Raw genomic sequence first — 23,595 nt, forward strand, 5'->3', positions numbered from 1 at the left:
GCAAAGCTTCACCTACAACATGTACAAATATTCTTAAGGATTAGCACAGAATAAATGAGATTTATGATCTTACAGCTACAGAAATAATAATAAAAAGAACATGTATTAACTACTAGGTACAAGCATGTTTCTATACCTTAAGCCTAGAATGGATTAGGGTAAACACTTACAAATGTATAGCTTACGTACTAAAGCCTTAATTTACATGACTTTCTCATGTTTTGGCTCTTGTGGCATTACACGGCTCTACCCCTCCAGAAGCTAAATTTTCCCCTGTCCACTCCATAACACACAGCAGATTACTAACCAAGGGAGGTGTGCCAACGAGACAGATATTACTAGTCAAGCGCCATCACCTTTTACTTTGAATAGACTTTAATTTCTTCATAACACTCTCAACATGACAACTCTTTCATCCCCTCATAAGTGGCGCTCTTTCGGCCCGCACGTAACACCAACCACATACCCCTGGGGGTTGTTTCACCTGTCACATCTCTCTCTTTCCCCATTTTTCTTATTGGTGAAGATATCAGCGCCCCAGCCAGCCTCCTGTCCGGGTCAAGGTTATCCACCCACCTGGGTTATGATTGGCACTCTCGATAGCAAGATAGTCCCGGGGGCGCTTCCACATTACTCTCTCAAACACACCTTCGTTTATTCCTCACATTCATTCAACCATGTGTTTCCAGCCCTCCACCCGGCATACTGACTAGCGCTTGCTACGTCCTGAAGTGACCCCCTTTCACCACAAACCGTGCTGACTGTAAGTTGAGGGATGAGCTAGCTTTTGCCCTCGAATTAAAGCACTTGTCCTCACTTCAGCACTAGGTCTACTCTCTCTTTGACCTAACTCTGAGTTTGATATTTTTTCTTTCATATAACACCACTGGCGGTTGACTTTCACATGGTCTGGTTTCTCACACCAACCTTTGCTGTCTCAGAACACAACTTTCCACCTCAATTCATCACTAACATTCTTCAATCAACCTCCGGGGAGGCCTCCTAGTTCGAAGAGGTAGGTTCTCATCCTCGGGACATGGGGTAAACTCCTCAAGAGGACCCAATAACCACTCCTCACTACCACTGTACGGCTTCACTTTGTCCGCTACCCTTTGTATTTTGTTTCCAGTGAACACATTTTCTGACACATATCTTCCCCCGTCCAATAATACTTGCACTACTCGGTAAGGCCCATCCCATTTCACGTTCAACTTTCAACATGTCCCTGGGATAGGGGTCTCCCGTTTTATCCACACCAGACTGCGAACTCCTACCGACTGATTCTTACGCTGGCGGTTCGCCACACTTCTATACTTTCTGGTCATTTTCTCATGGGTCTGTTTAATTAGCTCGTGAGCAACAGCCAACTCGTCCTCTTCACCATCAACACAGGGCAAGGAAGCACTAACAATTCTAGGCGGGTAGTGAGAGAAAAATACGAAATAGAGTTGGTGTCCTGTAGAGGAGTGCCAGGCCTGTTTCATCACGACCTGGGTTGGTTGCAGGAATTCAGGCCAGCAGAGAGGATGACCATTATTCAAACAGGTCAGCACACTCTTGAAGGTGCGGTGCATCCTTTCAACCATCCCATTACTCTGAGGATGATACGGCGTGATATACCAGATCGTAACATTCCGCCTCCTGCAGAACTCCTGGAACTCCCAACTGCAGAACTCTCCCCCGTTGTCCACCATAACCCCTCTTGGAGTGCCATAGTCTGCCATAAACTGCCCTAGGTTGTGTACTATCGTGTGTGTATGTTTTGTTTTAAGAGGATAGAATTTAACATACCTAGAGTAGTGATCAATCAGTGTCATCACGTAGCGATAGCCCTGTACTCCAGCAGTCATATCTGTCAAATCTATACTGATTCTTTCAAGTGGTTTATCCACAGGTGGCAACTCTTTATACTACTGTTGTAGTCCAGCTTCGCCTTTGAATCGCTGACAGGTTACACACTCTTTTACATACTGACAAATATCTACTTTCAAATTAGGCCAGTAGAAGAGTTCCTCTGCCTTTTGGATCGTCTTCTTCTGGCCCAAATGTCCAGATGTCTCATGAGCTAACTTCATTGCTTGACCAATCATGGTCTGTGGGACTACTAAACAATATTGGATAGTGCCATCTGACTTAACCTTGGTGTAATATAACAATTCATTCTGAAGTGCAAATTGACTTAAAGCGGCTTTAGGTAGTCTTCTGTCTGGAAACCTTTCACCCTGCAAATATTGGATAAGTTCTTCCCACATTAGATCTTCTTTCTGCTTATCTTGCATCTGTTCCCTCGTCAGGCCCAACCAGTCAGACTCTGGTGAATGTACTATGACTCGAATGGGTCTAGATAACGGATCTGCTACATAATTATACTTGCCTTTGACATATTGAATGTTGTAATTAAACTCTCGCATTTCAAGTATCCATCTATTCATACGGGGTGATTTAGTTTTTCTCTTAAATACACTGGTCAGTGGTTGGTGGTCTGTAACAATCGTAAAAATGTTCCCCCACAAATAATGTGAAAAATGGCGACACGTTAACACTACCACAAGAGCTTCTATGTCTGTCACTGAGTACCGGGTCTCACACGGTCCTAATTTCTTTGAAAAGTACCCGATCGGTCTAGCTGTCCCATCCGGTTGGATCTGACTAAGAACGCCTCCAACATGTGTGTTACTAGCATCAGTGGTTACGATAAACGGTCGTTCTACACTCGCTCTCACCAGGATAGGTGCATTAATAAGGCATGATTTCAGATGTTTGAATGCCTTCTGGCACTGATCTGTCCATTCAAAATTCACTGTTGATTTGGTTAGATTGGTTAGGGGTGTGGCAACTTTAGCAAATGATGGAACGTGTTTCCTGTAGAAACCACACATACCCAAAAAATCGGCGCACTTTTTACATTGGTCAGCAGCTTAATTTTGGAGACTGCCTCAATATTTTTAGGATCTGGCTTACTACCCTCGGTGGAGATCTTATGTCCAAGGAAAGTGACTTCTTTCATCCCGAATGTGCATTTACTCACATTCAGCTTTGCACCATTACGGGTTAGCAATGCAAACAACTGACTCAGCCGGTCGAGTAGGGTCGGAAAATCATGGGCCCACAAAATGATGTCATCTAGGTAGTTTTTGATCCACCCTTGTCGCAATAATGGTGCTAAGACGACCTACATACGACGTGAAAAAATAGATGGCGAGCAATTTAGTCCAAACGGGAGCCTTCTGAATCTATACAAAGTTACTCCATCACTGAAGGTCGTGAGGTCTCTACTTTCTTCATCAAGCATGATTTGGAAATACACCTCCCGCATGTCAAGAGTTACATAGTACTTATATCCCGCAGCTTGTTAGACTAATTCTTCGAGTCTGGGTAGTGGGTATTTGTCCGTGGCAAGATGAGTGTTTACGTGACTATAGTCCAGACACATACACTTACTTCCATCTGGTTTGTTAACAAGTACTATGGGAGAGAGCCAGGCCGCGGTCAACCTCTCAAGGATCTCCCTATCTTCCATGTCCTGTAACATATCAGCGATGATTTGCTTTGCCTGTTCTGGATAACGATAGGTCGGCCCGTGACTCGGTTGAGGATCGGCTACCTTGATGTGTGTGGGAGGACCAGCAATAGTACCCATCTCTCTCTATCTAGAATGAATAAAGGATCATGCTGGAGGATTACCTTGGCTAACTCGTCCCTTTGTTTCTGCGTGAGATGGCTCCACGATTGCTCATTGATCAGCTTGTTCAGCCTTTGTACACGCGTACCACCTTCATCTACTTCGTCATTACTGGGTAGCAAATCATTATGGATCTGAGTTACACTTTGGATTGTACCTGGTGACTGGTCCGGCGTTCTTTCGTATGAACCTAATATTGTACCTCTCTTGAATGTCTTATCTACCTTAGATACATTATTAAGGGGCAGATGTATTTGTCCCTCTGAGTTCACTTTCACTAAGTATGGATGACTGTTTGGCTGAACCTAGCTTGTGGGTGTACAATTAGCATTGTCTCAGGTACTTCGGCGACAGGTACGGGTACGAATTTGGTCTGATAAGGACTAAATTTTTCTGCTTGCAATAGATTTATCTGTGTCAAGTCACTCTGCGTAGTTATCGATGCCATTGGAGCAGTCCTGACTCTCTGAACTTTGTTGCATTGTCTCGGGATGTGATTGACTGTGTAGGGGGCTCCACCCAACATCAACGCCCTTTGTGCTCCATTCCAGATTAGTGGTGCCTATCCAATTACGTTGCACCCCAAAAGCATTTCAGTCCCAAGATATGAATTTGGTACCACTGGGCACCATTGACTATATACTTTATCATCACCTATGCCAATGTTGACCTTGATCATGCCCAGGATTCTCAATGGGGCACCCGTGACACCTTGCAAGTTAGGAGGGTTTCGCCGTGTATTTATTTCCCCGCCAAGTCTGCGAGAGGCCTTTTAGGTGATCAACATATGACCACTCCCAGTGTCTACTACTGCTTCTAAGATTTTACCATTGATGTTCACACTAATGGTAGGCGAAGTTACACCTCCGGTTAGTCATATCTGTGTATTCGTATTCTGGGTTCATTGTGCATTTGTGACTGGCTCATTCTGTCCAGCAGTCAGAGTCGGGGTAGCCTGCGCGTTCACAGCTGACTGAGCCCGCCCTGTTCATCCGGGACAACCTTTATTTCCACGTCTACACCCGGGTCGCCTGCAGTCAAAACAATGACCCGGAGGTAGTATTCGCCAGCACTCTCTCTCAAATCATGTGAGGAAGCTAAGCAATGAGGACAGTACTTCAGTCTGGTTACTGGTTTAGTTTGAACTGCTGTTTTATTTACTTTAGTTAGATTAGCCTTCAATTCTCTTATTTGGTCTCCTAACTCTTTCATCATGTCATTCGCGACTACTGCAGTGTTATCTGTCGTTACCGTCACAGGGGGTTGGGAAACGGACTGAGAAACATTGAGAGACCCTTGCAAACCATTAGCTGATGTCGTATTAACTCTCCCAGCATATCTCTCATCTAACAATTGTCTCATGCTCTAGTCTGTCTATGAATTTCCTCAGAGGGTATGAGTCGTCTATGAAGCCCTCCAGCTTCTCACGGGACTCTGTTGACAACCCATACCATAGCTTACACTTCAACCTTCGATCTCGACATGGGAATTTCTTGTGAGGGAATCTCGATTCCACCACCGCATGTTGACAAATGTAACGGTGTACGAACGATTGTGGGGGCTCATCCCAACTATATGTCATACCATCCAGTTCTTGCCAGGCTCGGTCTATCGTCACTTCAACGGCAAACTCATCTCTAAGGTACTGTTTGAGTTCTGGCCAGGTGAGTACATGATGTCCCTTCTGATAATTATGTATGAACACGGCCAGTTCCTGTCCCATTCGTCCCTTAGCTACCTGTATTCGGATCTCGTCGCTTTCATCTACCTGCTCTACTAACTCGAAAAACATGTCCAGTCGTGCAGTAGCCTCTAATCCTTGTAACGTGGTTAACTCCAATATAGGTATGTCTCGCGGCTTGGTAAGAGATTTCCTAGGGACCATTGTCCGTGAGTTAGGGGTTGAGTGGATTGGACCTGGGTTAGTATTGGGGCTATTAAAAAGAATTGGAGGGGGGACCAAGTCATTCATGGTGTTACTACCTTGCATCTGGGCTTCAATATCACGAATTTCTCTGGCACGCCTTTCCATGGTTTCTACTACTGATTGCTCTGCTTCAGGTCTGGATAAAAATAACTGCCCTGGTCTAGACATTTTTAACATTCAATACCATTACTCTTTCACACCTCTACTCGTTCTTCTACTGATACTCTTCAATTACCCTCATGAGTTTCGCGTCTACCCACTCCCTAGCTTCATCGTTCCAATGGACCCCATCCACCAAATTTTGCTCAAAGAATTTAGTGTTGAATTGGAGAATTTTAGGTTTCCTCAGAAACTGTTTAATCCTTCTATTAACTGCTACTTGAATGCTCTTATATCTGGCTGATGTTGTGGGAGCTGTTTCCTCAGTATATTTCCGGGGTTCTATCTGACACATGCATATAGATCCCTTACACTTCCTTTCCAACTCTTCCACTACTTCTCTGATATCCGAAAACACTTTCTCTGGGGTGCATTCCCCGTCAATGTCATTGCTCCCTAGCCATAAAAGGACTAGGTCGTATTCCCACTCTAAGACAGCATTCAGCCGTTGATCATGAAAAAAAAAATTCCTAGCTCTGGCCCCTGACCCTCTGAAAATCCGCAGCTCAACATCCCTCACCTCCAACCGTCTCGGGATCTAGCTGTGTCCCACTAAAGCAACCTTTAACATTCTGTCTCTTTCTCTCGGCTTCTCCCCACAAGCCTGTAACCTTGGGGTAATGACTGGGAATTTATCCCACTATCCTGCCACCATTATGTGATGCCCGAATCCCTTTTACTGGATGTTGTTGTTTGAGGCTGACTTACAACGAGCACCACAATTGTATCCCTAGGGTTCGTTCAACCCTTATCCTGATATTGTTTGACTAACTGTGGAATCGGTTGGGATCCGAGATTAATTCAAAATTGATTTAATTCTCTGTATCAAATATCACACACAGGGAAAATTGGCCGTTCTGAATAATTACTAATAGGAAAGAAATTTGGTAGCTTGATCGTGAGTAGCGTAACGATAAGAGAATTTTTAGGTAGCGTAACAATAACAACTTTGGGTAGCATGACAATGCAATAACAGAACTTTATACTCCCAAAACTGATTCTGCACAGGGGTCGAAAACAATTCCCACCAAGGCACGAGGGTTATGAGAAGAAGTTATACAGGATTTGAGAGATATAAGAGAGGAATGACAGTGAAACTCGATAAACTTTTCAAAATACTGAATTTATTAATATCTCTCCTCTCTTTAAATTGCATTACACTATACTATTCAATTTACTAATAAATGACAATTTAAATTGATTTTTCTCTAAGAAATGAAACATTACTTTTTGATAGAACTCTAGATTTTTCAATCATTTAACATTTTTATTTATTCACAGTATTTTACCACCTACATTACACTTGAAATCCTTCACTCCTGAATGAATTATCAGGTGCTGAGTGAGATTACGCCTCCTACCAAACAGTTCGCCACATTCAGTACACTCGTGGGCATATAGGGCTTTCTCCGAGCACATCAGGCGAGGGAGTTTGCCTTGGGAACTTAGGGTGTTCTCCGAGCTCACCTGGCGCGGGAGAGCTCTAGGCCGTGCCCAGAAGAAACGTTACACCCGACTCCATCGATACACTATATACAAAAAGAAAAATCACGACTATTCTCCTTTCACAAGATAAATTCACTAAACAATTACACAATCAAAAGAACTAATCACTGTATTTTGTGTAAATGGTGAGTGCACAATGTAAATCCTAACGAACTTTGCTAGGGCAGTTACAATATGGAGGTTAGAGGGAGTTTTTGGGGTGGCGTTTTCACAGCATCTGTACGTGGCACGGAGACAAAACTGAGAGTGAGTCTCACTACAACTTAGGTCACAACGGCACACATAATATCACTGAACTTTCACAACGCCAGTATGAACAAGGAGGAAGGGAAGAAAACAGAGTAATGAAACTCACCCGTACGTCACATGGAGACAAAACTGAGAGTGAGCCAGGAGCTGGCTAACACCCCCTCTGCTACTCTTCTACGTGGGAAACTAAGCGACTTGGATGACGTGTAGGGTACTTTTGCTTTACCCCATATGAGGGTCACAATTCTAAACTTCTGATTCGGAACGGATGCAGATATTAATTTTCTTTACTCTCAATCTGACAGGGAAAATTTAGTTAGTCTAATTATCCCACACAAAGTGTCATAAGTTGAATCAACAGCGGTCGCTAGTATCCTCTCGGCGGAGGAATACATTTACCCAACTATTATGTCATGTCCTTGGGTACTAGCTAAATAAAATTTTTAACGGCTTTCCCCCTCAATACGATATTATTTCTTCTATAAGCATGTTAATCGACAACATTATGACTTTACTATGATTGCATCAGATCTGATTTAATAGAAAACGAGTACAGACGATACGCCACTCAAATACCCCACGTATGCCTCCAGCAAAGCTTCACCTACAACATGTACAAATATTCTTAAGGATTAGCACAGCATAAATGAGATTTATGATCTTACAGCTACAGAAATAATAATGAAAAGAACACGTATTAACTATTAGGTACAAGCATGTTTCTATACCTTAAGCCTAGAATGGATTAGGGTAAACACTTACAAATGTATAGCTTACGTACTAAAGCCTTAACTTACATGACTTTCTCATGTTTTGGCTCTTGTGGCATTACATGGAGAGATAGGCTGACAAATGAGAATATAAAGGAGCATTGTGGTGTGGATGTGGATGTGATAGGAAGCATTAGGAGAAATACACTGAGGTGGTTTGGCCATGTGGAGAGGATGAAGGGTGAAAGACTGACAAAGAGAGTATATGTGAGTGAGGTGGATAGGGGGAGAGGGAGCGGGAGGCTGAGGATGAGATGGAGGGATGGGGTGGAGAAGTATATGAGAGAGGGGGTGTGAGTTGGGAGCAGGGCAGTGAAATGGCGGGCAACAGGGCAACGTGGAGGCAATTTGTTTGTGGCCACCACAACGGGATTGAGGTGTCTGGCAATAGATAGATAGATAGGTTAGAAATAATGAGAAAACATGGAGAACAACTGTAAAAGTACTCACACAAACCATTTAGGTCGATTTTGAGGTCGATTCTCCCTGAGCAGGCAGCTGAAAACTTTAGAGTAATGCCTGTAGATTTCACCGCCCGCTGCCACCACAGAGTGAGAGGAGACAAAAGATCTGCATTTTCTTCATCGGCAACTATGCTATTCGAGCCAAGGACACTCTTGTTGGGTATATAGATGATATAGGAAGTGTCCCCAAGCATAGTTATGTACATTGGCACATTATGACAAGTGAGTGAGTGAGTTAGATTACCTAATTTGAATTTTCAAATTTTGGCAAATATATCAAATCACCGATGCACATGTACGTCGCTGGCACTGTCTGTGCATATAGGGACCAACGTACATGTATGTCGCCGGCATGGGGTGGGTTAAGGACTGTGGACAGACACTTCATAGGTGAGTATGCCTGGAGCTGATTTATATCAACTACCTACCCATCTCATTTTATTCTTCCACATTTTATATCTTAAGACAGCAAGGAATGTGTAAGACACATAGAGTGTCCTGGTTGAGGTCTTTTGGAAAAGTGGATTAGTAAGGTATCTGAATAATATGTGCCAGGCAGCGCTGATGACAGAAATCAGAGGTAGAAGACTGTTGCTGATGAAGAATCGTGGCGGGCTGGTGACGCCATCACAGGATGTGGTAGGGGTGTGCGAAGCTGTGGAACGTTGTTTGCAAAGGATGCTGATTTCTCTGCAGGGTGCCTTGCCACAGTCACTGCACATCTCGTCAATGCTTGCTACCGCCATGTTGCAATGTCAGATGGCAATAACTGTTTGTGCAGTTGCATGGGCACATGCTGGACTATCCAGTGGATCATAATCATTTATTTATGGTGATCAGATGTACTCTATCTTGTTAGCCTATATCAAAATTAGGATGCAACATCTGGCCAAGTGCTTCACAGAAAGGCTGAATAGACCATCACTTAGGAAACAACTGTCCAAGTTGAACCTATTCAGGCATGAGTGATTGTGTATGCTGTTGATATATGTTGGATTATGTTATGATTATTGTATTGTGCTATATGTGATCTCTCGCCACTCCACCAATACATAACTTCATCATTTCCACATACTTGCTTGCAACAACCGCGGATATTTGGCTTCTGCTCTTCAATAAACTGTGATTGTTTGTGTGCAATTTGAGTTATTAAAAAGGCCGTATGCTAAAATAATATTTGACAGCACGAAAAAGGCCGGCATAGACGCATCCAGCTATTTGGGAGTTTACCAACAGCACACTGATAGTGATCAGATTGGTGTCATTCGTATTATGACACCGTAAAGGGTGGCAATGATATAGTAAGTGGGTTTTTCATTACCACTGACTTTATTTATGGCAGTAAATGAGAAACTCCCAAATTAATAATGAAGGTGCCTCAGTTCTGATGGAAGTTCTCCATTTTTCAGGTCGCATTATGTGTGTATACACATGGGTGCTTCGCTTCTATGGGGCCAGCAAGATGGCCGTCGCTGTCACGCACAGGCTCCAGTCACCCACATGTAGTTGTGGATATATACATATCAGTGGAACCAACATGCTGGCTGTCCAATCTCTCTTTCTATAGGGTCTCTAATGAACCTCCCTCTCTCTCTCCTTTTTATTATATTGTTACGCTATGTGTTCAGAGCTCAACTCCTTGTTCTCTGTGCACAAGCGACTGGTCTGGGGTTCCTTTCAAGACCAGGTCTAGAGCATGCAACTAGAGGAACAGGGCATAAAAACTTGGGTTAGCCAACATTACACGTATATTGCCAAAAAGATACAGAATGCTAAACAGAGAACAATGTACAGATTAAATACACTGAGACCCAGAGGACCCAGGCTGGTCTGCTGGTGACTGGGCAGCTACAGGTGTCATCCAGGTTTGGGAGGGGTCCCGTCAAGCATGCTCTCCCACAGGAGATACGGGACCACCGTCAGGGGCCGGGTCATCTGAGGTGGGCTGCTGGGTGATATGGAGGGAGGCATTTCCCTGGTGGGGCCTCAGTGGGTAGGTCGGCCCTCAGGACTGCGGCCAAACAGGGTAAACATGCGCACTTCCACCTGTTCCTGGAGGAAGACTGTTGGGGCTGGGAAGGTCTCGGCCGGGAGTCTTGGAGACGTCCCTGTGTGGCTGGGGGCTGCAACCTCCCTCAGGTCAAGAGGCCATCAGAGGCTGCCTGCAGCGTCTCTTCCTCTGGGAGTCCGACAGCAAGGGGCAACGTAGGGGCTCTGGCTGCAGGAAGTGTATCCCCAGACTCACTACAGGGCCACTCCAGATCCTCTCCAGCTGCAACTTCGTTGGGGGGCTGGCTCTGTGGGGAGAGTGAGAGGAGTGTCCCACTCAGCCTCTGGAAGGGTGACGTGAGCAAGAGACATCACCCATGAGGGGCGCCACAGGGGTAGCAGACAATGAAAGGACAGTGGCCATTCCCTTCCTGACAGGCACAGGGGGCACCACCGCGGTTCTGCTTGACCCTGGGACAAGTGAGAAAAGGATGGTGGCTGTTCTCTCCCTGACATGGACAGTGGCCATCGCCGCAGTTCTGCTCCCAGCAGTGGCTGCAGGTGAGGGAAGGACGGTGGCTATTCCCTCCCCAGCGCGGATGGTGGCCGTCGCCGCAGTGCTGAAGGGGGTGGTAGATGAGAAGCGTATGGTGGCCATCTTCGTCCCCAATGTGGACGGTGGCCGTCGTTGTGGTTCTACCTGGAACTGTCAAGGAGCAAGTCCCACCCAGATCCTGGCAAATGCTGCTCTGGCTTGATAGTAGTGTGGCGGGTCGGCATACCTTCTGCGGGGCTCCATTGAGGGGAAGAGGGGCGCATGGTGACAGGGGACGTATGCCTGTTTGACTTGGGCCCTTTCCATGCCTTCCTGTGGTATCCCCTTGGTGCTGGTATTTCAGCTAAATTTTAATATTCTTGTTTATCTGCCCCCCCCCCTCCTTTTTATTGGCACGTCCAGAGGCTCCCTGTTGTCTCCAGCTAGATGTTTACTTCCTCCCTCCCCTCCTTCTCTCTCTCTCTCTCTCTCTCTCTCTCTCTCAGAGTTTGTTTGTATGGGAAGAACTTTATGGAAATAATAAATGAGGAAATATCCCCAGGGTGTGGAAAACATATGGAATGAGATCATCATGACAGCAAGGGAGTCACATAGGTATCAAAGAGAGCAGGTCAAATAACAGAGAAACAATTTTTACTGAACTTGGCAGAAAGCGTCACAAAAGTAAGAGTTAGGCTATATATAACAAGGCATTACCAGCCATTCCACTGTTGTAGTTATTACAACTCCACTGTTTCCTCACTGCTGTTTAATTTCATTATTAATTCTTCAATAAGGTGTTCCCTTGCCATAACTTTTTCTGTAGTCAACGCTGTCCGTTTCATCTTCTTGAAATCCAGTACTAATATTATTTGGTGTCCGCTGCAACTTTGCTTATCAAACAATAAATTGAAGAGATAGTTTATGTTTGTTTCCATGAAAAAGAAAATCCTGCAGACTACCTTTGTTTTCACTAAGCCAGCACAGTGAGTTACATTGTTGGACAAGCATTTTCGAACATGGGCCAGTGTAGGGTTATTTCAGTCCTTGCAGTATACAAATGCATTATCACACACGAATAATGCAAACTGACATAGAAACATTGTGATGCAATGAAAGATTAATAAAATCATAATATTCTGAACTCTTCTCGGCGAGTGTTGCCATCGTTATGGCAAGCATTCTTTACTTATTTACAGTAAGTAAAGCATTCATACCATTATCTTGCTAAACGGAAGAACATATTAAATATATTCGTTTTTTTAATGAACAGCTGAGTATTTTACTCCCAGGAGCACAAGAGGAAAATATATCAAACTAAATTATTCATCATCTGGCGTCTGTTGCGATGACATCATCGGCGGCCAATCAGCACCCCCGAATCAAACACACTCTACTCGCCCCATACATCTCTGGTGCACTGCACAGGCCAGTCAGATAGGGTGTAGGCACATTAGTTTGTCTCCTGTCTTGTCATCTGGGGAGCCACATATTTACACACCCACTTATTCACCTACCCACTCAACCACCTACCACTCAGCCCAGCCAACACAACCCACCGACCCTGTCCCGGGCTCTCACCCTGCCCAGCCACCTGGGCGACCCACCCAACCCACCGACCCCGCCTATCCATCCTGCCCAACCACGAATGCCACCCACCACGGTCACCTAACAATGCCACCCAACACACCCACTCACTAACCCTGAACCTATCCAGCCACCCAACCTACCATTCCAACCACCCATTCAGGGCACCCCCGCCACGCAGTCTTCTCACCCACCTTGGCGACCCTCCGGGCCGACTCACCCAGGTGACCCACTTTCAGACGACCCATCTTGCCCATTGACCCCGGCCACCTGCCCTCCCCACTCATGAATGCCACCCACCCTGTTCAGCAAACAGTGCCATCCATCACATCCAAACCTCCCACCGTACCCTCCCACCTCTCCCTGAATACTCACCCACCCAAACTACCTACCCTATCCTGGGGACCCACCCATCCTATCCGACAACTCTTCCCTTCGATCCACCCAGTTCACATGCCCAGCCACCCTTCTTACCCAACCCCATTCACTCCAAATCCCAGCCACTCATTTGAACCCCACTCATCCACCTAACTCATCTCATCCCAACCTAACTTAGCGACTCCTCCTTCACCACCCACCAATCCAGCCACTCACCCACCCAGCTCCGCTCTCATCCACTCACCAAACCATCTACCCCTAGAACCCACCCCAAGCCACTCCACACACCTCACTCAACCAACCCATCCCCCCCTTACCAACCAAACTATTCCCCCGCCCTAGCGATGCACTGAACCACCACACCCACCAGTCCATCATCATCCATCCCACTCACCCAACCAACTGACTCACACACACACACACACATACAGTACACACACACACACACACACACACACACACACACACACACACGGAGAGAGAGAGAGAGAGAGAGAGAGAGAGAGAGAGACGGTAAGGGACAACCACTAAGAAACACACACACACACACACACACACACACACACACACACACACACTGAGAGAGAGAGAGAGAGAGAGAGAGAGAGAGAGAGAGAGACGGTAAGGCACAACCACTAAGAAACACACACACACACATACGGAGAGAGAGAGAGAGAGAGAGAGAGAGAGAGAGAGAGAGACAGAGAGAGAGAGACAGACAGACAGACAGACTGACTGACAGACAGACAGACAGACAGAGACAAAGACGGTAAGGCACAACCACTAAGACACACACACACACACACACACACACACACACACACACACACACAAGCACATACAATGACACGTTCTCACACAGACATGAGCACACGCACAGACGCCCGTACATACAAAGACACATATACCCACTCAAAGACATACGCACACTTCGAGCAAAGTAATATTTCCTTCGCGCTTTCGTGTGTTTATGGGAGTGTACCGTAAAGGGATATCATAAGCAAATGGTTAGAGGTGGGGAGTTCTGTTCAGTATATAAGTGTAGGGTAAGGGAAAACAGATTGTGTGGTCAGCGCTATAGGGTACAGTCAAGTGCGTGCTTGATTACAACCATAGTTCTGTTCTCATTTCCCTTTTTCTGAGAAAATCTTGCATCTAACAGTACACTTTGCCTCGGATTCCTCCTTGATGGTACAGTTTCCATAAAAATCTTTGGTGTGGTACTCTGTCAAATGCTTTCTTGAAATCTAGATAGATACTCTCCACCCACCCTTCTTTTTTTTGTAATGTTTCTGCAACTCTGTCATAGTAGCTTAATAGATTAGTAACACGATTTTCCCTTTCTGAAACCATATTGCCTTTCTGTTATCATAGTGTGTTCTTCTAGATGGTTTACCCACTTTTCTTATCAGCTTTTCCAGTATCTTACTTACAACAATGGTTAGTGATACTGGTCGGTAGTTGGGTGGATTTTGTTTATTCCCTTTCTTGAATTAGGGAACAATGTTTGCTTTCTCTCAATTATCAGGTAGTTTACCTTGACCCAAGGATTCCTTGAATATTAAGGATAATGGTCTACTTAACTCCTCTGCACATTCATGTAGCACCCAACATGAAATTTCGTCAGGACCATTTGCTCTTCCTTTGTCTAATTTACTTAACTCCTCCTGTATTTCTTTTTCTGATATTTGTATATCTGGTAATATGTTTGGGGATGTATATTCCATATCATCCTTCTCAAAATTATTTTCTGTAAAAACTGATCGGAAATTCTTATTTAGTGCTTCACAAATATCTTTCTCTTGTGTATTGATGATCCCCTGATTCGTAATGGATTGTATTGTATCTTTTACTTTGGTTTTGCTTCGGATGTAGCTGTAAAATAGCTTCAGTTGACCACTACTTTAATTTATGATGTCTTTCTCAAAATGTTTTTGGGCTTATCTCCTTATTCTTTTACATTCATTTCTTGCCTGTTTATAGTTTTTATATGCCCTCTCACTATTGTGTCTTCTGTATGTATTCCATAATTATAAGTCTCTGTCTTCTTTTAATTTTTTGGATTCTTTATTAAACCATTTCTTTGTTTTCATTTCTGCTTCTTTGTGCTGATGGATGTAATTTTGGACTCCTATTTCATAAATGTTCACAGAATTTTCTATATATAACATTTAAATCATGTCCTCTAAGCTCTTTTTCCCAGTCTGTTTCTAAGAAGTATTTCTTTAGGTCATGATAGTTGCCCTTTTTGTAGTTAAGGCTCTTTTTGTGACTTTCATTAGTGTTAACTATGCCATATGCAATCCTGAAGTTGCAATTTAATACTGCATGGTCACTTTTGCCAAATGGAGGGTAATACGTAATTTTGTCAATATCATTCTCATGTCTAGTAAATATAAGATCTAGTGCTGATGGTACATCAAGTCCTCTTTTTCTGGTGGATTCTTTTACCTGCTGCGTTTGGAAAAACTCCTGGACAAGATCCAGGAGCTTTGGGTCTCAGCAGCTTTCCTGGCTTTTTATATCTAGAGTATTCCAATGTACATCTGTATTGAAATCTCCGTTTAATATAATTCTTTCAGATTTCTCCTCCATTCTACGTAGTAATGCTCTTAAACTTTGAATTGTACTCTCTGCCAGGTCTTCATATGCACCTCTTTCCCAAGTGTTTTATCTGAGTGGCATGTATAAATTTGCCACAATTACTTTCCTTTCAGATGTATGAATCTCTACTGCAATCAGTTAAATTTGTGAAGGTATATTTAGTTCTATTTCTTTGACATGCAGATTTTTCTTTGTTAATATTATAATTCCTCCTCCTTTTTGTAAGTTTCTATCTCTTCTCCATATTTTGTATTCCTGTAGGTTTAGGGTATCGTTTGATATCCTTGTTGTTAATTTTGTTTCAGTTAGGCGAATAACATGTAGTTCCTTTTCTTTGATATAATCATTCATCTCTCATAATTTAGATACCATTCCATCTGCATTAGAATACATCAACTTAATCATTGTTTACATACTTGTCATGGCTTGGGTCTACTACCTTCCTTCTTTTTATTCCCTCTTGGTTATGTACCACTTTCGTACCTGCAATCTAATTACTTTGAAAAAAAAATGTGTTCTTCTCTTCCTGTGAACTTCTCTCAATCTTTTTCTTTTTCTTTTATTTTTTATTTATTTATTTTTTTTTTTTTTTGCCTCCTCTCTCTTTTCTCTTAGTAATCCCAGTTCCTCTTGAGTCAGGCATCATTTTATCCATACATTTTTGAATTCCTCATTTTACATAAGTTTGTTTTGCATTTTTTAGTACCTCCTCCACAGTGTTTACACTCTGGAAGGTTACTTTCAGAAGCCTTGATTTATTTCTCTCACATTTCCCTAGCCTTTTGTGTTCCTGTATGTCTTTACTACAGATTTCCTCTGATACTTCCTTCAATATGCTTATTACATTTGCCATCTCCTTTTTTCTCTCGAAATCTTGTTTTTTATTTCTTCCTCCTCTACACCAGTGATTTCTATAGATTTGTTGATATCTGCTGAATCTTTGACCAACTTTGGATTGTTTTGGATTATTTTCTTCACTTCCTTTTTAATGTTCATTTTTTTTACTCTTATACATCATTTTTATAGTTTTGCATCACTACATTCACCTGGGTTATCTTCTCAGTACCACCGCTATGATCTAGCAGAGTGCTTGCTTGCCTTATTGTCTCTGTATCATTTCTGAACTCTTCCATAATACTCTCGTGGTTGACAATCGTGCTTGCCATTTCACTAATCTTCCTTCTAAGTGAACCCACCTCAACTGACAGCTTATCTATTGTTGGATCTTTCTTGTTTACCTCCTTTACTAATTTTTCATTTTACTCCTTCTGCATCTGCAATTGCTTCTTAATTTCATCCATGTAACTCTGAAATGCTTCTGTAATCTGTGTACCCGTTCTACCAGCTTATTGTATGTCTCCATTTCAACCAGTTCCTGGTATAAATCATCCTGCTTTCTACCTTTATCCCTTTTCTTAACTCCTTCCAAATTTGCTTTACTAAAGATGGTGGTCATCTTGTGGTACTAAGAGAAAGATTCTACTTACAGTTTTGCATAACCTGGTGTACATCGCAGACAAAACACTAAACAGCTGATTAGCTTTCTCGATGCATTCCTGCACTACTTTGTTGTATTCTGTTACCTGAACAATACTTTTACTTAAACTTCCTCTATTATATTAGAACACCATTTAATTTAACCTAGTACAGAGCGTGACTCATATAAAGATACTTTTTAGGTATGGCCAATTGTGGCCACGATTGGCCAAGCTGTGTGGTACATCCTGCCTCTCTAACGTCTTAAGAGTGTGTGTGTGTGTGTGTGTGTGTGTGTGTGTGTGTGTGTGTGTAATTCACCGGGTCGGTCAGGATCACTTGATGGTCGTGATGGTCAGCTTTTACCCTCCCGGAAGGGAGCTGAGAGCTCATATAGTCCGATCTAAGGGCAAGGCAGTGACCTTCACACACGCACACACCCGTCCCCTTGCTCAAGGGGGACAGTAACTACCCACTTCGTCAGTGAAACTTTTCGCAACCTGAGCGAGGCACGAACTCCCGTCCACCAGTTGGCAAGTGGGAATGTTACCACTGCACCAGCGAGCGGTGTGTGTGTGTGTGTGTGTGTGTGTGTGTGTGTGTGTGTAGAGTCACCCAGGTTCTTCCTGGTGCTGCTGCTGCTGGAACAAACCACATTCGATGTGTGGGTTGGTGATGAGTTGATTGGTTAACAGGCCCACGAAGACTACACAGTAGGTCCTTGGTGAGAATAAGTAAGTAATTTCTTGGAGAGGATGTAGGCCCATCATGGCAACATTTTAATCCTACCATTGAGGGACCATAACTCCACGTACAGCAGGTAAGAGAGAGAGAGCGAGAGAGCGAGCGAGCGAGAGAGAGAGAGAGAGAGAGAGAGAGAGAGAGAGAGAGAGACTGATTTGATTGATTAATTTATTATCCCCGAAGGCGACAAACCTATTACAGTGCCATGCGGCCAGAGGTGAGTACAGGAGAATTCGTGCCATGCAGGACATGCTGTCTAGCGATAACAAATTAACACCCACCAAAGTGTGGATGCTGCTTGAGAATAACATCTAGGTTATCATTTTCCAACAAATGTTTACAAGTGTCCACTAATGTGAGTCCGTGTGGTATTAAATCAGAGACAAGTGGACATTGCAGGCAATAATGGTCAAGGGTGTTGGCACTGGGTGCATCACACAGCTTACACGAGGAGAAATGAGGTGCGATGCCCACCCCAGCCATCTGCCACACAGGTCGGTAGCCCAGTCTGAGGCAGGCATACACCACGTTATATTGATGAACCATAAGACCACTGCGACGATATCTATGGGGATGAAAGAGAAAGTGGTCATAATTTGGACAGACACACTGTAAGCCCGCTCAGCATTTCTACGGTGGAGAATAGGGGAGCGGGCTGCTCTGCGTATTATAATCTGCTTGTAGCAAATGGGAGAGGCATTAGTAGCATCCACAGCGGGCGGATCCAGTCCACAGGCAGTCCTGGCAAGGAGGTCAGCGGTGTTGTTGGCTCTGAGACCAATATGAGAGGGAATCCACAGAAAATGCACCACCAGCGAATGATCATGGGCAGTGGCCAATTGATGGAGAATCTGCATAACTAGGTGTTGATATGCAGGCCTGGAGAAGGAGAGGGCATGGAGGGCTGGCTGTGAGTCACAGATGCTCAAGCCACTGTTGTTTGTCCATATTAATAAAGTAACTGGATCCAGGAGTCCATGTAGTTCGCAATACATAGAGCTTGATGAGGTTGGCAGTCAATGGCTCAACCAGCCTCCTTGAGGTGGGTCCAGACTTGGGAAAAATACACTACAGCCAGCACTGCCATCCTCCTGCAGGTAGCCATCAGTGTAGATATGGTGGGCCGAAGGGAGGGAAGATGACAGCCTGGCGATTGTCTCCAAAGCTAGCTGTTTCTGAAGCTGAGGCAGGTCAGTCTTGGAGACCGTAGTGTATGAGATAGCAGGCACAGGGGTCTTCCAAGGTGGAATGTCATAGTCCACCTCCTCAGCAAGCACTGGTACGTTGATGTTTAGCCGTCGGACGTTTGAACAAACAGTATTAACTAGTGTGCGGCCACTACTGCGAAACAGAGGCCTTGGTGCAGTGGGATCAAGGGAAGTCCAAATGATGTGAGAGTAGTGGGGAGAAAGGTGAGGATAAAGCAGGCACTTAATGCTGAAGTATGTAACCACGGAGTACATTCTCTCAACAAGTGGTGGAAGGTTGAGTTCAAGTTGCATGTTGACAATTTTGGTTGAGCCAGGGTAGCCCAGGATGAGTCTCATTACTGCATTTTGGAACTTCTCAAGAGGTTGTAAGGCTGCTCTGGAAAGTTGACAAAGAGCAGGGGAGAGATAATCAACAATTAATCGAATGAACGCTATGTATATGGTTCGTGCTACAGGAATAGACACCCTGGCAGCATAATTAGTGAGCCTCTTGAGAGGTTTTAGGCTCTACTGTAGCCAGGTCAGCAGATCCTGAACCATCGGATGCGCACGTTGTCTTGCAGGAATGGAGGGAGAAAGCCGTACAGGCACCCCCAGCTAAAGGTACTACGTGCATAGAGGAATAACATAATCGCCAACAGAGAATACAGGCAGTGTTCTTGCTGGATGGGATGTGAAGATTCTACTCTTTTCTGGAGAGATAATGAGTCCGCATTTGGAAGCCGACTCGTGAAACTAGTGAAGGAAACGTTGCAGATCTGCTGGGGAATTTGAGTGAATGCAGGTGTCATCAGCATAGCAAGTAATCGTGGTTCCAAGGATGTCAGGAAGGAGGGTGAGTAGACCATGTCTGAGGATATTAAACATATAAGGACTAAGGACACCACCTTGTGGAGTACCAAACTCGAAATCCTTAGCAGTGCTGTATGCGCCCTTAACAAGAACACGAGAGGACCTATTGGTCAGGTAACCACGTATCCATCGCAACAGGTTTCTCTTAACTCGAAAATCCACTAGCTGGTCGAGGATGATGTCTGTTGGCGACATCAAATACACTCATTAAATCAATGAAGGCCACTACACTGGCGGGGGATAGGAGGGTGTATAGCTCCATGAGGCAGTGATGTGTCTCTCGCTATGGTAAAAAGCTGTACAGTCAGGGCAAGAGCTTGTCCTGCAGCCTAAACAAGAGTCTTGTGAGGAGGACGTGTTCTAGTACTTTACTGAAGCAGGAGGTGAGGGAAACAGGTAAGAATTTACCAGTGCCAGATTTAGGAATAGGCACGATTGTACTGCGGGTCCAGGCTTGTAGCACATATCCCAGATGGATGCAAAAGTTGAACAGCTTGAGAAGGGGTCTACCAGGAACTTTCAGGAGGGCACGGAGGACAGAAAAGGTGATATCATTATCACCTGGAGCTGTTACCCTACCCTTGGCAAGGGCCCGTCGCGATTCATTGCCAGTTATAGCCACACCATCCTCATCGTCTGTCCTCAGTAAAGCAGCGGTGAGACAGAGTGCACGAAAGTTTTTCTGGGTGGAGAGCATGTCCTGTATGTATGCAGGAAGGGCACAAGGCTGTGACTGTGCAGACCAGGCGTCTACAAGATCCTGTGCATACTGTGCTGGACTTGGTGGAGGACACTAGGGGGCTTCTTCTTAACCTCGTTGATAAGGTCCTACGTGGAACCAACAGCCGTTTGATGGTTGATACTATCGGTAAGTTTATGCCACGAATCGGTATAAATGCAGTGCTGGAGAGCAACTAGATCATCCCTTGACAATCGATACTGATGGAGACTCTCGGGGAACATAGTCTTTGAAAGGCAAAACCGTCTTCCACTGCCTTCCTCTCTGCCTGAGTGATGCAATTATCCAGTGTCCAGGTGTGGGCATCATGATGGTGCGTAATGTCTGGCCTGCTGACATAATGGGTGTAGAAGTCATGCGTGGAGCTGACAAGTGATGAATACAACTTTTCAGGACACTGAAGGTCGAATGTGGGAAGAAGGTTGGTCATATAGATGTATGTAGGGCAGTACTTGGGTGGGATTGCAATGTGAGTGCATTTGTGAACAGGGGAAGGTGTAGCAGGGAGGGAATAATGAAGGCTGAGAGCAATGTGATCAGAGAAGAGCACAGGGGTAGACGAACACCTGACTCGGGAGGCCACGAGGCCGGACGTAAGGACGTGATCTAGTGTGCCTCCTCAAGCATGTTGCCCCACTGGTGTCCCAGTAGGTGAGCTGATTATGACGAATATACTCAAGAAGTTTAGTCCCGTTACAGTTAATGGTGGCAGAAAGGTCCCCCAAAGCAATGTCGGGCATTATAATCCCCCATGTATATCATGCCGCAGATGCTGGGAGCTGGGAGAGCAGCTGTATTCAACCTGCCTGGCGCAGAGTACACGTTGCACAACCGAACTGTGCCACTTCCGGTGGTGACCTCAAGAAGCTGGAAGGTTGTCTCGTTGTCTACAGAGCTTTGGAGGAAACGGTGCTAGATGGAGGAGTGGACATACGTGACAAGTCCATTCCTAACTTGATAGACTTAAGAAACGTAACCTCTGAGAATGGGTGCCTCTACCCCGAATGAAAATGATATCCGGTTGGCGACTGTATACATATCCCTTGAATGCAGTAAGTTTAGACATGTTAGTAACACCACAGGCATTCCAAGAGATGACATGCAGTTGTGCCATGTTACCGAACTTGCCATGATGTTTGCAAGGGCCAGATGAGGAAGTGGTGGTGGCATGAGAGGTGCTATGCAGCGTGCCATGAGGGGAAGACTCCCTGGGGGATGCAGTCAGTTGTCCAGTGGAAGTGACAGTGGAGTCCAACTTCTCCGTAAGGGTGGTGACTGTCGTTATGATGACTTGTCGTGATTCAACCAGTGAATTTAATGTCTCAAGTGTGGCTAGCTTGGTAACCAAGCCATCAATATGGGCTTCTATTGCATTGAAACGTGCCATAAGTGAGCTAATCCGAGTCCTGAGAGTGGCAACAGCATCACGAAGTTCAGTGACTGCAGCCGAGTCCAAACCGACAGTGGAGGCAGGAAAGCGGCAGTGCAGAGTGGTGGTAGTGGGGAGCCCCACCCTTGGCAACGGGGGCAGGGTTAGCCCTGTGTTTAGTGCAGCCATACCAAACGTTAACCCCTTCTTGATGACATCAGGGACATTTCCAGAGCAAGGTTTCTGGAGGTGGTAGGTCGCATTGCATCAAGGCTGTATCAGAAACAGGTGGAAGGGGGTCGATGGGGACACATCCGAGAGTCGTGTTGGCCAGAGCACCATGCACACCGTTCTGGTACAGAGCAATACCGGGAGATGTGACCAATGCCCCAACATCGAAAGCACCATGGTTGCTCGTCCTTCATCTTGCGAAACTCACAAGATGGGAGGCAGGGAAGGAAGCTGAAGGTGACAATTGGTGGTGGCGGGTGAGGAAGGCTCCAGGTGACTACCAGCCAGTTGATAGGAGTGCCATTCTGGTGGAAACATTGGGCTGAGTAGATGCCTGGCAGCTCCTTAGCCAAGTTGGGATCAGTGCAGACAGGATAACGTGTAAGGAGGTAAGTAGGAAACTTGCGGGGCCTCTCAGGTGAGTCTTGAATTTCCAAAGAAAGGGATAGGAACTCTCCTTTAGTTACGCTATCTACGATGTCCCTGTGACGTCTGGAGATGTAGACAAAACGGAAAGTGATTGCATACATCTTGACCTCCACTTGGGTGCGGTCAAGGTGAAAAACACAGTTGACCTCAGACAACCATCGAAGTTTGATGTCCACAGTTGGGTTGTCTTTGAATAAAAGCTGGATGTAGTCAGCCCTGGGTGTGAACGCCAGAGGTATAGAGGGAGGAAGCAACGGTGAAACTTGGGTGGACTGAACAAGCTGCAGGAGGCGAGCAGTGTTGGATCCAAGGGCGGTTGCCCTCTGCAGAGTACCAGAAGTCTCCTGCCGCTTGGAGGATTTGGCAGCAGGGGATGAAGGCTCACTGTTGCTGTCCAAGGTGTTATGCACAGGGCGCTTGGCAGAGGAAGATCCCTGGCTGGTGAGGTGAGATGCGGTAGGTACAGATAGTGCTGGTTCCGTAGCTACTTCCCCAGCTTGCGAGACATTGCTACTACTTTGTGGTAGCTGTGGCCAGTCATTCTGAGTCATCTTATCCTCATCACTCAGCGCCAGGTCGGCTTCAAGTTCCTCGAGGGTGGCAGGGCCTAAGTACTCCATGCTGCACAACTAGGCAGGTAGCAGGGTGTGTGGGGCGTCAGCTTAACCAGCACGACAGAACAGACGAATGGTAG

At 45.1% G+C, this 23,595-nt stretch overlaps 2 protein-coding genes across 2 annotated transcripts; both read right to left on the bottom strand.

Moving 5' to 3' along the window:
* Nucleotides 1-1,214: 1,214 nt before the first annotated feature.
* LOC145399317 (KRAB domain-containing protein 2-like) lies at nucleotides 1,215-1,850 on the bottom strand. Its single transcript, XM_080271978.1, has one exon. It carries the CDS (start codon nucleotides 1,848-1,850, stop codon nucleotides 1,215-1,217), a length of 636 nt encoding a protein of 211 aa, XP_080128104.1.
* An 18,587-nt stretch (nucleotides 1,851-20,437) lies between these two features.
* On the bottom strand, nucleotides 20,438-20,830 carry LOC145399318 (uncharacterized). The gene has a single exon (XM_080271979.1). It carries the CDS (start codon nucleotides 20,828-20,830, stop codon nucleotides 20,438-20,440), a length of 393 nt encoding a protein of 130 aa, XP_080128105.1.
* Nucleotides 20,831-23,595: the final 2,765 nt, after the last annotated feature.

Source organism: Coenobita brevimanus, chromosome 48, assembly GCF_032717465.1.
Source record: "Coenobita brevimanus isolate Jiangsu-jjx chromosome 48, ASM3271746v2, whole genome shotgun sequence".
In the NCBI taxonomy this organism is placed as follows: domain Eukaryota; kingdom Metazoa; phylum Arthropoda; class Malacostraca; order Decapoda; family Coenobitidae; genus Coenobita; species Coenobita brevimanus.

Bases quoted from the DNA above. Each gene is read 5' to 3' on its own strand.
- LOC145399317 (XM_080271978.1), bottom strand. From the start codon at position 1,850: ATGACTGCTGGAGTACAGGGCTATCGCTACGTGATGACACTGATTGAT.
- LOC145399318 (XM_080271979.1), bottom strand. From the start codon at position 20,830: ATGCTCTCCACCCAGAAAAACTTTCGTGCACTCTGTCTCACCGCTGCT.